General features: G+C 42.0%; 1 protein-coding gene across 1 annotated transcript in view; it reads left to right on the forward strand.

Moving 5' to 3' along the window:
- The first annotated feature begins 9972 nt into the window (after positions 1-9972).
- The window catches only part of Phgdh (phosphoglycerate dehydrogenase), a 45651-nt gene continuing 41654 nt past the window's right edge, over positions 9973-13969 (forward strand). The window contains exon 1 of the mRNA XM_005389088.2: positions 9973-10241. Coding sequence (XP_005389145.1) covers positions 10104-10241 — 138 coding nt within the window. The 5' untranslated portion in view covers positions 9973-10103. The remainder of the gene's footprint in view (positions 10242-13969) is intronic.

Here is a 13969-nt window from a genome sequence, read left to right on the forward strand (position 1 = left end):
TGGGCAACTTAGTGTGACCCTGTCTGAAAAAAGCAAAATAGAAAAAGAAATGGAAAAAGGGAGGAAAAGAGGGAGGGAGAGAGAGACAGAGATAGAGATAGAGAGAGGAAGAGAGGGGGAGGAAGATTAGAGATTGATACCTCTGATATGGTCAATGCAAACTGAATCAGTGGAGAATTTGAATTTGTAACGCATCTCGTCCCTGTTGTATGCATACTCCAAACCTCTTTAGCCTCCTCCTGTTACTCTGAGGATGCCTGAGTGATGGCACAACTATCTCTGTCAGTAATACAGCCCAGATCCTGGAGATACAAGAATATCATCCTATGCATGCCCTGTTCTCTGGCCTTCGCCTGCAGTCTTCTTTTAATTCCTGAATACAATCACTTTCCACCCATCAACAGAAAAGGTCTGCACTGCCACTGTTTCCTCCACCTGCAGTATTCTTTCTCCAGTCAGCTCTCATCTTAGAAAGTTTCAGAGGGCTTAGATCACATAAGTGCTGATTTCAGATCTCATCTGGAGCTCCATTCTCTCAAAAAAATCCTCTCCTTTCTTTCGCCTTCCCTCATGTCTAGATTAAGCTCTTTTGTTAAATACTGGAGAAGGACTAATTCTATAATGTGTTCATGCTAGTTATAAGTATACTCTCATTTGTGTAATTATTTGATTAATGTTTACTGCCTCCACTTAAAGTAAACTTCATAAAGGCCCAGATTCCAAGATCTCCTAACCTGCTACAAAATTAAATTATAAAAAGTTGGGGGAAAGCATGAAAGAGGTAGCGCATGGTGGACTAGCACTCTTGGAGGCTGAGGTAGGAGGACTGCAAGTGCCAGTCCAGCCTAGGCAACTTAGTGATTTAGTGAGAACCCAATTCAATATAAAAATGTAGAAAAAAGCTGAGGATATCACTCAATGCAAAAGCTGTGAGTTCAATCCCGAGTACCACACATAAGTTATTGTCCAACAGTCCTGTTGTTAATCAGCGTCAGAGACCACTACTGGCCTAGTTCATAAGAGATAGTAAATACAAACCAGAATGCCACCATGGTCATGAATGAAGGATTGCCTATCCAGTGACTGAAAGATTTGTTCTGCTTGTGTTGTTGCTTGGTGGAGGTGCCTGAGTTCCATTCCCCTGTGAATTGATAGGACATAGGTCCACCTGACAGCTCCTTACTGATATCAGGTATCTGGAAAATAAAATACTTACTCAAGCCGGGCATGGCGGTATGCACCCAGAACTCTGGGAAGCTGTATCAAGAGTATGGTGAGTGCAAGACCAGACTGGGTGATTTAGTGATTTAGAGAGATCTTATTTCAAAATAAAAATTTAAAAACCTGACAATATAGCTCCATATGAAGGTCCTGTGTTCAATCTCCAGTACTACAAGAGCAAACAAGCAAAAGCCTTAAAGAACAGTAAAGAAAGGGAGCAGCACAATCAGAAGGGATGCTTTTTACACATTCTGTGATAAAATCTAATGAACTATCTCCGTTCCTCCTCAAAGTGACCTCACTAGTGACCGTGATACTCCTGTCTGTCATAGGCATGGTCTTCCTGGCTTTTATTTTGAAACAGCACTGTGTAAAAGCCAAGACTCACTCAGACTCATCTTTGTGAATATGTGGATCAGCCTTTTCTAGTAACATATTCTTTCTGCAGAAAAATTGTAATACATTTGATTGTGTTATACAGGAGGTATAGTTTTTTTTTTAGCATTCAATTGTATTTTGATGAAGCCCTACTCTTCTCTTAATTTGATCTTGTGTCTCCCAAAACTCCCTTTTCAGGAATTTACCTTCTCTTAGTTGAATGAGGTAGGGCATGGTAGACAACTACTCTTGGAGGCTAAGATAGGAGCACTGCAAGTTCCAGCCCAGCCTGGGCAACTTAGTCTCTCAGGTGGCTAACTTCACACATTATTCACTGATTCTTATTAGTTTTTGCTGTCAGACAGTTGCCTTCTCAAGCTCTGAGTATACCTTCCCAATTTACTTCATGTGCCAGCCCAGGTAACCACCTCACTGCTAATTAATCATCCTCTTCCTCCTCCTCCTCAATATCATCAAAACAACACTGTAAAAAATGGTGCTTGCGCCAGGCATGGTGGTGCATGCGTGTAATACAAGCACTCGGGAGGCTGAGGCAGGAGGATCATTGCAAGTTTGAGACCAGCATGGGCTACAAAGTGAACTCAAGGATAGCCTGCATTGCATAGCAAGACCCTGTCTCAAAAAGACAAAAAAAAAAAAAAAAAAAAAAAAAAAGGTGCTTGTTTTAGGTGTCCTCTTCACTTCTTTTGTCTAGACAACTATAATTTTTTTTGTAGAGGTCTTTCACTTCCTCAGGTTAATTTGTAAATATTTTCCCCCTAATTTCTTTTTCAATAGGTTCATTATTAGGGTACAAGAACGTTAATGATTTTTGTGTGTTGGTTTTGTATCCTGCCACATTACTGAATTTGGTTATTAATTCTAAGACTCTTTTGATGCATTTTGGGGATCTTATATGAAAAGGATCACGTGATCTTCAAATAATGATAATTTGAAATTTTCTCTTCCTATCTATATTCCTTTTATTTCTTTCTCTTGCCTAATCACTATTGCTGATATTTCAAGTACTCTGTTGAACAAGAGTGGTGATAGAGGACATCTTTGTATTGTTTCTGATTTTAGAGGGAAAGCATTCAGTTTTCCCCCTATTTAATATGATGTTGGCAGTAGATTTATCATAAATGGCTTTTATGGTCATTCTACACCTATTTTCTTCAGTATTTCTGTCATGAAAGGATGTTGGTTTTGTCAAAATTTTTTGCAATTATTGAGATAGTCATGTGATTTTTGTCCTTGTTTCATGTTTATTTGATGTATTACGTTAATTGATTTGCATGTGCTGAGCCATACTTGCATCCTTGAGATGAGACCTACTTGGTCATGATGTATGATCTTTTCATTGATTCATTGCAATCTGCTTGAGAATATCTTGTTGAGACTTTTTGCATCTGTATTCATTAAAGAAATGGGTCTATAGATCTCCTTTTTTGGCAAGATACTTGTTTAGTTTTCGAGTCAGGGAAATGGGAACTGCCAGGAATGAGTTTGGGAATATTCCTTCTCTTTCAATTTCATCAAAATGCTTGAGGATTATTGGTATTAGAACTTCCCTAAAGTTTTTGTATAATTCAGCAGTGAATTCATGCAGAACTGGGCTTCTCTTAGTTAACAGGTTATTTATTACTGCTTCTATGTCATTGCCTGTGACTGGATTATGCAGGGCTTTTAAATCTTCTTGGTTCAAGTTTGGTAATTCATATGTATCTAAGACTCTATTCATTTGTTCTGAAATCTCCAATTAACTGGCATACAGGTTTGTGGAGTAGCTGTTAAATATTTTTATTTCAGCAGTGTTCTGTTCATTGTGATTTCACCTTTTTCCTTTCTAACTGCATTTATTTGTCTTTTCCCTCCCTCCCTTTCTCTCTCTTCTCTCTCTCTCTTAGATTGGTTAAGGGTTTGTATTATTTATTTATTTATTCATTTCTGTATTTTTGAAGAACCAACTCTTAAATTCATTAATTTTGGGGGGTTTTTCATTTGTTTATTTGGCCTCAATTTCATTGATTTCTGCTCCAATCTTTATAAATTCTTTCCTTTGTCTAGCTTTGAGTTTGGATTGTTCTTGTTTATCTAACACTTTGAGTTGCATCATTAGGTTCTTTATTTCCGCTCACTCTTTTTGTGATGTGGGCATTTCCCTCCATAAACTTCCATCTTAGGGCTGCTTTCATTGTGTCTCATAAATTCTAGTATGCTATATTGGCCTTATCATGTAGTTTTAGAAACTGTCTTATTTCTAACTTGATTTCTTTTGTAACCCTTTGTTTAGTTAAGAGTGCATTCTTTAGTTTACATGCATTCCCATGATTTTTGTTTTATTTTTTGTCATTGATTTCTCAATTCATTATGCTATGATCTGACAATACGTATGGTATAATTTCAACTCTTTTATATTTGCTTAAACTGATTGATGGCTAGTATGTGTTCTATTTTGGAGAAAGTTCCACATGCTGCTGAGAAGAATGTTGTTGGGTGGAACATTCCATACATAGTATTAAGTTCATTTGTTGGAAAGGTTTGTTCAATTCTGGTATTTCTTTGTTGACTTTTTTGTGTAATTGTTCTATCTACTTGTGACACTGAGCTATTGAGTTTCCCCTGTATACCTGTGTTTATGTTTATGATATATTATGTCCAATAGTGCTTGTGGACTAGTTGGATGCACTGTTATTCAGTATACATATGTTAATAATTATTACCTCTTTTTCTTGGATTGTTCCCTTGACCAATATATAGTGCCCTTCTTTGCCTTTTTTGATAAATTTTGGCCTGAAGTCTACTTTACCTGAATATATGATGGCAACACCTGCTTTTATTGAGGCTCCTTGTGCATGGAATGTTGTTTTCCATACTTTGATTTTTTTTTGTCTCTGAGTTTCTTTTTTTTTAGTTTTTTTTTTTTTTTTTTTTTTGGTTTTTCTCCCGTGCCAGGAACCGAACTCACGACCTTGCGCTTGCCAGGCAAGCGCTTTTGCCGCTGAGCTAAATCGCCAGCCCCTGTCTCTGAGTTTCTTTTTGGGTTAAATGTATTTCTTGTATTTAGAATACTGTTGGATTTTGTTTCTTGAACCATTTTACCAGTCTGTGTCTTTTGATTGGAGAATTGAGACCACTAATATTGAAAGTTATTACTGATAGGTACTGACTTATTCCTGTCATTGCTTTACTTCCCTGTTGTTGATTCCCTATCTTTCCCTTCTACTTAACTGCTCACCTGCCTGTTGTATTCATTCTATTACAGTTTTTGTCATTGTTAGCTTCATTGTCTCTTTCTAAGTTATCTTTGAGAACTTTTTGGCATTCTGGTTTAGTGGTCATGAATTTCTTTCACTTCACTCCAATTCTCTTGGCCTTTTGTGGTGAGAAGGTTGCTATAATTCTAATGGGTTTTCTTTTATAAGTGATTTGTTACCTTTTTCTCATTACTTTAAAATTTCTGTTGTGATGTTGGACTTCTGGGATTGGTTGTGTTTTGGAGAGGTTCTTTTCTGATCATGGCTATTTGGGGTTCTGCATGCCTCACTTACTGTAGATGTTAAGTTCTTTTAATGTATTTGGAAAGCTTTCAGCTTTTGGTTCTATAAATAGGTTTTTTATGCTGTTTGCCATCTTTTGATTTTTCACTAATTCCAATTAATCATTAACTAGCCTTCTTTGCATCATCCAGAAGTGGTTGATGCATTTTTTCATGTTCTCTTGTTGTTTGTAAGAGGTATTTATTTAACTGGTCATTGACAAGAGCCTTGTCCATTAGTTCTGGGGCTGGTCACTTCTGATGCCCACACTTTCAATAGAAATTTTTAATCTTCTGGCTTTCTATTTGGAGCCCTTTTATGGACTTTAATCCTTTTCTATGCTGGTCATGTATGTTTTGCATTGTTTTGTCTAACATTTGTTTTTATTATTGTCTTCTTCAGACTCACTGACAATTTTGCTTAATTCTCAATATCTTGTTACTTATAACTTTTGTGATCTTGTCAATTGCTTTATTGAACTGTTCTGTTACCTCCTTTGATAACATTTTGAATAATTAAGGTGTGAGTCTTTCGGTTTCCTTTCCACTATGACTCTTGGATCTGCTTTGGGGGAATTGGGAATTTGTGGAGGTATTTCACTGGCTTGTCTTCTCATGTTTATATTTTTGTTTGTTCATTCTCTGCTGACCTTGTTGTAGTGTTTCTGGTATGAAGAACTCTTTAATGTCTACTTTTCAGTGGTGTGCAGTGGGTGTGGCTAATTACTGACCTTTGTCATTGTCCTAGTATCGAACTACCTCTGTTTACTAGAGATGGGAAGTTGTAGCACATTTGGCCCAAAATCCAGTTCTCCCAGAATGGGTCACAGTATTGTTAATGACCCCTAGGCAGTCTAGATATAGGCATCTCAAGAAAACAAATTAATAGCAATAGCTAATAATTGCTATTGGTTATAATAATAAAATTGACATCAATTATAACATTAAATATAAATTGAATATTGCCTAATCCTAAGGACAAATCAAGTACTCCCTTTATCCATAGGAAGGAGATTTTTTTTTTTTTTTTTTTTTTTTTGTTTTTCTCCGGTACCAGGAACTGAACTCACGACCTTGCGCTTGCCAGGCAGGTGCTTTGCCGCTGAGCTAAATCCCCAGCCCCAGGAAGGAGATTTATAATTATAGTATGAACACTAAGACAAAGCAAGCATTGATCTACAGTAAATATTTACTAAATGGAACAACTTTACCTGTACTAATGATAGCACAGTATTCAACAGCAATAGCACAAAGTTAACTATTTATTGATAGGTTAATAATGCTTAGTGATTACACTAGGAAAGGTGAGGGAATGGGAACTGGAGAATGGAAAAAACAAAATTTGAAAAATTAATTGATGGAAGATGAAACGAAGGACAGAAGAGAAGCACAGAGGATCCTGTTAAAGAGTAGAGGGAAATTAATAGCGATAGACAATAGTCACTGGAAAGAACTAACAAGCAAAAGAAGAACATAGATATACAGTAAAAACAAAAGACGAAAGAAAGAAGAATGAAGAGAAAAAAGGTGAAAGAGAAAAAGATAAAATGCAAACAAGAAACTGAAAGAAGAGGAAATAAAATAGGAGAAAGCTCCAAACCCTGAATAAATCCAATGATGGAAAGATAATTATAATACAAAATAGGAAAATCAAATCAAGATTGCATCTGAGAACAAATTCCCACGTTACTGCTCTCACACATGGCAGGCAAAGCGCTACTTCAGGTCATCTCCCACATGGTGGCAGGACCTCCACTCCTCCAGCACTGGTCAGCCCTCTCATGTGGTGAGGGGGGGCCTTTCCAGGTCTGGGGAGCGGTGCTGCTCTAGGCCAGATCTCGCCTCTGGTTCATTTTATTAACATTTATTAATTTAATTTTGAGATGGGGTCTAGCTCTGTTGCTCAGGCTAATACCCAACTCCTAGGCTCAAAAATCTTCCTGTATCAGGCGTCCAAATCACTGAGACTACAGGTCTATAGCATCATGCCTAGTTAGGCCATTCATTTTCTTTTCCCCTCGTCATCCTCCTCAGCTGTGCATATGTATGTGCTTGAGTGCATATGTGTTTGTGTGTCTGTGTCAGTCCAGATTGGCCTTGAACTCAGTATACAGCCTAGGTTTGCCTCAGACATGCAGTCCTGAGTGGTGAGATTACAGGTGTGGGCCACCATTCTATCCATTTTCTATTTCTCAAAGTACATGTTATAACCAGGCATGATGGCACACATCTATAATGCCAGCACTCAGGAGGCTGAGGCAGTAGGATTGACTCAAGTTCAAGGTCATCCCAGGATATATAATGAATTCAAGGCCAGCCTGAACTACATAGTAAGACCTTGTCTCAAAAAACAGACAAACAACTGCAGCAGCAGCAGCAGCAATAACAACAACAACAACAACAACCTGCCTTAATCAGGCATGGTAGTCCATGCCTGTAATTCCAGAACTCTGGGAGGCTAAAATAGGAGAATCTCAAGTTCCAGTCCATCCTGGGCAACTTACTTACTTAGTGAGACCTTATCTTACAATAAAAAGTATTTTTAAAAACTAAGCATATAGCTCTGTATGAAGGCCCTGGGCTCAAACCCTGGTACTTAAAAAAAAAAAAAGAACAACCCTAAATACCCAAGTATCATCTTTATTTCTCATCATGTGAGTTTGGAAATCACAGCTAGGCTCCAAGAAGAAATATAAAGTCCCTACTCCCTCCGTCTGTCTCCTACTAACCCTACTGACCTTATCCTCGGAGCCCAGACACAGAAGCATGTCACTCTAGCTCATGCACCCTGAAGTTCGCAGGATAAGGCCTGATCTGATGAGCTCACTACATACAAGGAAGCAAGAAGTTGCACATTATATGCTGGCTTCCTGTGCCAAAAGAGACAGCCAAGAAGGGACTGGTCTGGGCATGCACTACAACTTTTCCCCTAAACTTCACTAATCAGAGGTGTCCCTTTTCCCAAGCAGCTGGGGCCAGAGGAGAGAAAGAATGAGTAATGCAGAGAAGAAGGCAGAACAATTTTCCTAATACAGTGGTACCTCAGTTCACAAACTTTCCACAGTTCTGGTCGCAAACTGAATTGGACAAGAACCAAATCAGTTATAAAAGAAATACCCTTAACTTGTTTTTAATTCTGGACACTGTGGGGGTCAGATGCTAAGGGATATTATCTATATTAGCAATATAAAAGCTCAGCTGAGTCAACACATTTGATCATAACATTTCCCCCAAAATCACTCTCTGTACTACCCTTAATTAATGAATTCTTTTGTGATACTGGAGACTGAACCTAGAACTTCATATGTATATACTAGGTAAATACAACTTTATGCTAGGTAAATACTACAAATCTGGCCCTGTTTTCATTTTTTATTTTGAGATAGGGTCTTGCTAAGTTTCTTAGGCTGAGATCAAACTTGTGATTTGCCTACCTCAGCCTCTCCAGTAGCTGGGATTACAGGCATGCATCATGATCAGGCTCATTTACATTTATTTATTATGCAATCCAGGGCCTTTGCATTAAGCTATAACTTCAGCTCATTTAAAATGTTTTACTTTGAGATAGAGTCTTATTAAGGCACTAAGTTGCCAGGCTGGCCTCGAATTTTATATCTTCCTGCCTCAGCCTTCCAGAGTGCTGGGATTACAGGTCTATACCACCAAGCCTAGCTTTATTTATTTTTGAGACAGAGTCTCATTATGTTGTTCAGATTGGTCCTGAACTCTCAGGCTCAAGTGATCCTCCTGCTTCAGCCTCCCAAGGAGCTTGGCCTTTAGCACTTTTAGAGTCAAGTTTAAACCCCTTCTCAGGGCAAACTCCCAACTTCTGCAGCTTCATCTGCTGGTCTCCCACTGACATCCCCGCAAGTACAGAAGCTATGAGCAGCTTGCAATTCTTCACATCTCTTAGCCTTTGCATCATTTTCTCTCTCCCTGCTTATTTCCTGTTCAGCTCTCAGGATTAGGTAGCTGGGCTCTAGAAGCTTGAGGATAGGTTATATTTCACTTATCTTCATATCCTTGGGCCACTCAGTCTGTGCCTTCAAATGAACTTCAAAAGTGGAACTCTCCCAGAGGAGCCTGATTACCTGGGCATTATTTTCTTTCTTTTTTATGCCCCACCACACTTTTAAAACAGACCCAAACCACACAATGAGTTTCTAGTGCAAGCCCTACGTTAACAAAATAGTTTTTAGATATGAGTTAGATTGAAGGAGAGTGTGTGAAACTCACGCTGGTGGTCTACACCTGTAATCCCAGCATTCTAGGAGGCTGAGGCAGGAGGATCCCAAGCTTGAACTCACCTTGGGCAATTTAGCAACTGTTTCTGAATGAATAAATGAATGAATGATGACTGGGGGTATAGCTCAGTCAGAAGGCCCTGGGTTCAACACCTAGTACCATAAATAATTAGGTAAATTAAAATGAACCATAAAAAGTTTCTTATTGCTTGTGTTTGTGTACTCTTATGCATCAGGCTATCAGAGTTTGGAACAAGGCTTTTAATGTTTGAGCCCTTTTCAATGTCTGTTTGGATGCCTTGACTTCTTACCCTCCAAAAAATGCATGCTACATAACTCAACGAGTCTTTAGGAAGAAAGCAGTGAGGATGAAACTTCTCTCACGGTGAGAGAGATTTTCAGATATGAATCAGCGCCAATCGTGCTTTCAAATGTTCACTAAGTGTAAGAGCTTCCCCTGAGCTTAAGAAATTCATCTCGGACCAGAGAATAAAGTGGGCGGGGTCCCAACGACTCAGAACCTCTAGGAGGCGGAGTCACAGAGTTTGAGCATTTCCGTCCAATCAAAAGGAGCCGCTAGGCGCAGAGGGGGGGAGATGGAAGGGGGAGCGGGAGACGGAGAATCCTGCCCAGTTACCCGAGTCAGCCAGTGTGAACTGCAGCTTCTTGGCTGAAGCGCTCCTGTCCACCGAGAGCGGCAGACTCCGATTCCTACTCTAGCGATGGCCTTCGCAAATCTGCGCAAAGTGCTCATTAGTGACAGCCTGGACCCCTGCTGCCGAAAGATCCTGCAAGATGGAGGGCTGCAGGTGGTGGAGAAGCAGAACCTGAGCAAAGAGGAGCTGATAGCCGAGCTGCAGGTAAAGGAGCAGGAGAAAACAAGGTCCTCGGGCGTCTTCCTCCAACACCGGCTGGCTGCTCCCGGGTCAGCTCATCCCCTTCCCTTCTCCTCCCGTATCAGCCAGCACCCGGGCCTCAGAGATTGGGGATTAGCAGGGGGAGGAGGAGAAGGGGAGGAACCAACGGCCGCGAGCTGCAGGATGCAAACTTTCCCTGCAGTTTGCTGCCGCGTGTTCCTCATTGGCTCAGCTCACGCTACCACCGGTCCTAACTGGTGCTGCGGGGCTGCCTGCGGGATGCGGGCGAGCCTTCTGCGCCTTCGAGCCGGACTGTGACCCTGGTGCTGGGCCCCGCATCGCCCCGCCCCCGCCCCCACCTCCGCGTGGAACAGAGGGGCGGGGGTCAGCGTGGCCTCCGCGCTGGGAGCAGGGGCCTGGCGATCCCTCCGGGCGGTGGATTTTTTTCATGCTGGGGTGCGCTGGCGGAGTCCCAGCGGGTCTCGTGGCTGTGGGCAAGACTCAAGGCAAAGACTGTCCCGGCTCAGCAGACGCGCGCCGCCTTTCGTCTGATGCAAGACCAGGGCGAGCTTTCACCGCCCCTCCGCCTCCCGGGAGCGCGGGGGAGCCCCGCCAAGGGGTGCAGCTAGCTCCTCGGGCCGCCCACGTGGTCTTCACCTTTGACCTCATCGCGGATCTGGAGGCACTGACTACACTAGACTCTGCTCCTCGACCGCCGCCAGATTCTTTTGTCCTTGCCAAATCTTAGGGATGTTTATTTATAATTAATGTACTTCTAGTCGTTAACTTAATTGAAAAGATCCTGCCAAGTTTCTGGACCATGTCAAGTTTTAGGATTTTTTTCCTTTGGGGTACTGGTGGTTGAACCCTGGGGCGCTGCACCACTGAACTACACCACTTGTGTTTTTTTGTTGTTGTTTTTGTTTTTATGAGACGCTCTCTCTAAATTGCCCAGGCTGGTCTTGAACTTGTGATCCAACTGCCTCAGCCTCCTGAGGAGCTGGAATTACAGGCATGCAGCACCACGCCTGGTTTATGACATTTATTTTGTTAACAATCCTGTTCCTGCCCTTCTTACTTGCATAATCTGCCCAACAGCTTTCTCCTACCCCCAAATCCCACAGTCAGCTACCCATCTCAGTGAGAATCCGCCCCTCAACCATCCTCTCTTCGGAGGACCCTTAACCGCAGAGCTGTGGCTGTTTCCTATCTGGTCTGGAAACTGCCAGCGCTCCCCTGTTCTGCCCTATTGTCTGCCGCGGTTTTTTTCGGGGACCCTGTCCCCCAGAGTCCCTGGCCCCACAGCACGGTATGCAAACGTGAAGCCCCTGACCGGTTCGGTTCTCGGAGAAGTTTTAGGTGACACACTTGGGGCACTTGATCAGGTGACAAGTTACTAAGTGCTAAATGAGAACACCCTGCTGCCTAGCTGTGTGCTGCCTAGCTGTGCGCACTCCCGCGCTGGGGAAGGGCACAGGGGGGCGTTCCTCACCGGGTGAACCGGGCAGAGGCCCAGGACCGCCCCCCGGAAGCATAGGCCGTCGGCCCACACGGCCAGGCCTAGCCCCTGTGAATTGTGTGGCGGCTCTGGGCAATGACCAGCTTCTCCCCCTCGCTTCTAGCAGAGCACGGTTGGATGGCTGCAGCTGCAGGCTTTACAGCTGCCCTGTGGAAGTGAGAATTTTACACCCTACAGGGGTGCTCGAGGACAGGACTGAGCAGGGAAGGCCTCTCCCGGAACTGAGGCTTCCAGGAAATGCGGCCGCCTGGGGGGTGAGGTTGCTGAAACTGGAGAAAGGGGCTCTGACAATGCCTAGTTGGGGGAAGGGGTGTTGTTGGCTAACTTGGCCTGGCAGGGTTGGGTTGTTGGTGCTCAGCCTGGATGTGTCTCCCGGGAACACGCAGTTCAGAATACCAATTAATGTCCTCGTGCAGCCTGCTCAGGGCCCTCGTTTCCACATGCATTGTATTGCACATGGAGAAGAGCCTGGCCGGAGTCTTCTCCCCTCCCCCATTTAAATATTTTCGGTTCCTGAGTAAGTATTAGCACCACTGATGGGACTGGTTCCCCCACTTTACATTCTGGCAAACCTTGAGCTCTGGTCCCTGGTTGGAAAGTAGGTTCCCTTTTTCCCAGTGGTACATTTCAGACTTGAGCCAAGTCACAGCTCTTCAACCGGTAATGAAATCAGTTTAATAGGTCATGATCAGCATTTTAAAAAGCAAAACAGGAAACAATCAGAAAGAAGTGCAGACAGTAAGGCTAAGTATTTTCTCATGCAAAGTGTTTCAATTATGCGTGCAAATGTGTATCTGAGTGTAAAATCAGAATTTAAATATAAGTTAAGAAACTGGTTTTCAGTTAAACTTTGGAAGAGACTGGAGGTGTTGCTCAGTGTAGTGTGCTTATCTCACGTGCATGAGGGCCTGAGTTAAATCCCCAGCACCACAGAAAATAAGATTAGAAAACCATGGCATAGAATAATAAAGCAACTTGTTTGGACACATCTTAAATTTAATATTCAAGAAATACTCAAATAATCTTAGCATGTGTCAGTGACTCACAAATTTTGACCATGCTCCAAATAAGAAATTCATTTTATATCATGACTCCATACTTCTATGCATATATGTACACCCGTACATATGCAGTTTTATGGAGTATATTTTTATTGCGCTTGATGCACACTTATGTTTTCTTCTGTTTGATTAAATAGCAGTGCTGGTCAGGACTGAGCACAGGTAATGCATTTCATCTACAGAAGCATATCTATATAGATACGGATTCTCTGTAGGTATATATAGGCAGTAGCGGGGTTGAACCCATGGCCTTTACACTGAGCTGCATCCCCAGCCTTTTAAAAATATTATTATTATTATTATTATTATTAATTATTTTGAGAGAGGATCTCACTAAATTGCCCAGCATACTGGGCTTGAACTTTCCATCTTCCTGCTTCAGCTGCCTGGAGTGCGGGAATTACAGGTGTGTACCACCACACCCATACTTATGTCTGCCTCAGAATTTTAAAAAAGATTAACAAAAACTGTAATCCCGGTTAGACTCTGAGAGACTGAGGCAGGAAGATCACAGTTTTGAGCCTAGCTTAGGTAATTTATTGAGACTGTGTTTCAAAATAAAAAATAAAAAAGGGCTGGGGATGTTGCTTATGTGTGAAGGACCTGGGTTCGATCCCCAGTACTGTGCAAGAAAGAAGCTGGACATGGGTGGGAGGGAGGAAGGATTGATTAAGAAGGAAATAAATCTTTCCATGCAAGAGTGAAAGAGCTTATCTTTTCAAAGGCTTTTTAGAATAATGAGTTCCCAGTCTTTATGCTAAGATTTACGCAAATTACATTAGCCCCTTAGTCTACCAGGATTACACACATTGTGCAAAATAAGGTATACCTGCATGTTTGAGGAATGAGAGTAGGAGAGAGCTTCACTGATTTGTCCTATGATTTAAATCAGAAGCAGAAACAATGCTAGAATCACACTCCAGGCCAAGCTTGCCCTCTTGGGAAAGGAAGTGTGTGAACTTGAGGAGCAGGAATGGGTTTCTACTGCTGAGTTAGTGTGTTTGTCTGGAACAGCCATCGATCAAGTTGATCAGTCTTCTAGCTCTGAGGCAGCTAAGCACAGGAGAGCAGGGAGGACACGTAGGGAAGTGTGGGGTGTGCCTGTTTAGCTGCAGCTCTGACATAGAAACCACACACAGAGAGCATAAACA

This window comes from Chinchilla lanigera, unplaced genomic scaffold (assembly GCF_000276665.1).
Source record: "Chinchilla lanigera isolate Chin_1 unplaced genomic scaffold, ChiLan1.0 scaffold00034, whole genome shotgun sequence".
In the NCBI taxonomy this organism is placed as follows: Eukaryota; Metazoa; Chordata; class Mammalia; order Rodentia; family Chinchillidae; genus Chinchilla; species Chinchilla lanigera.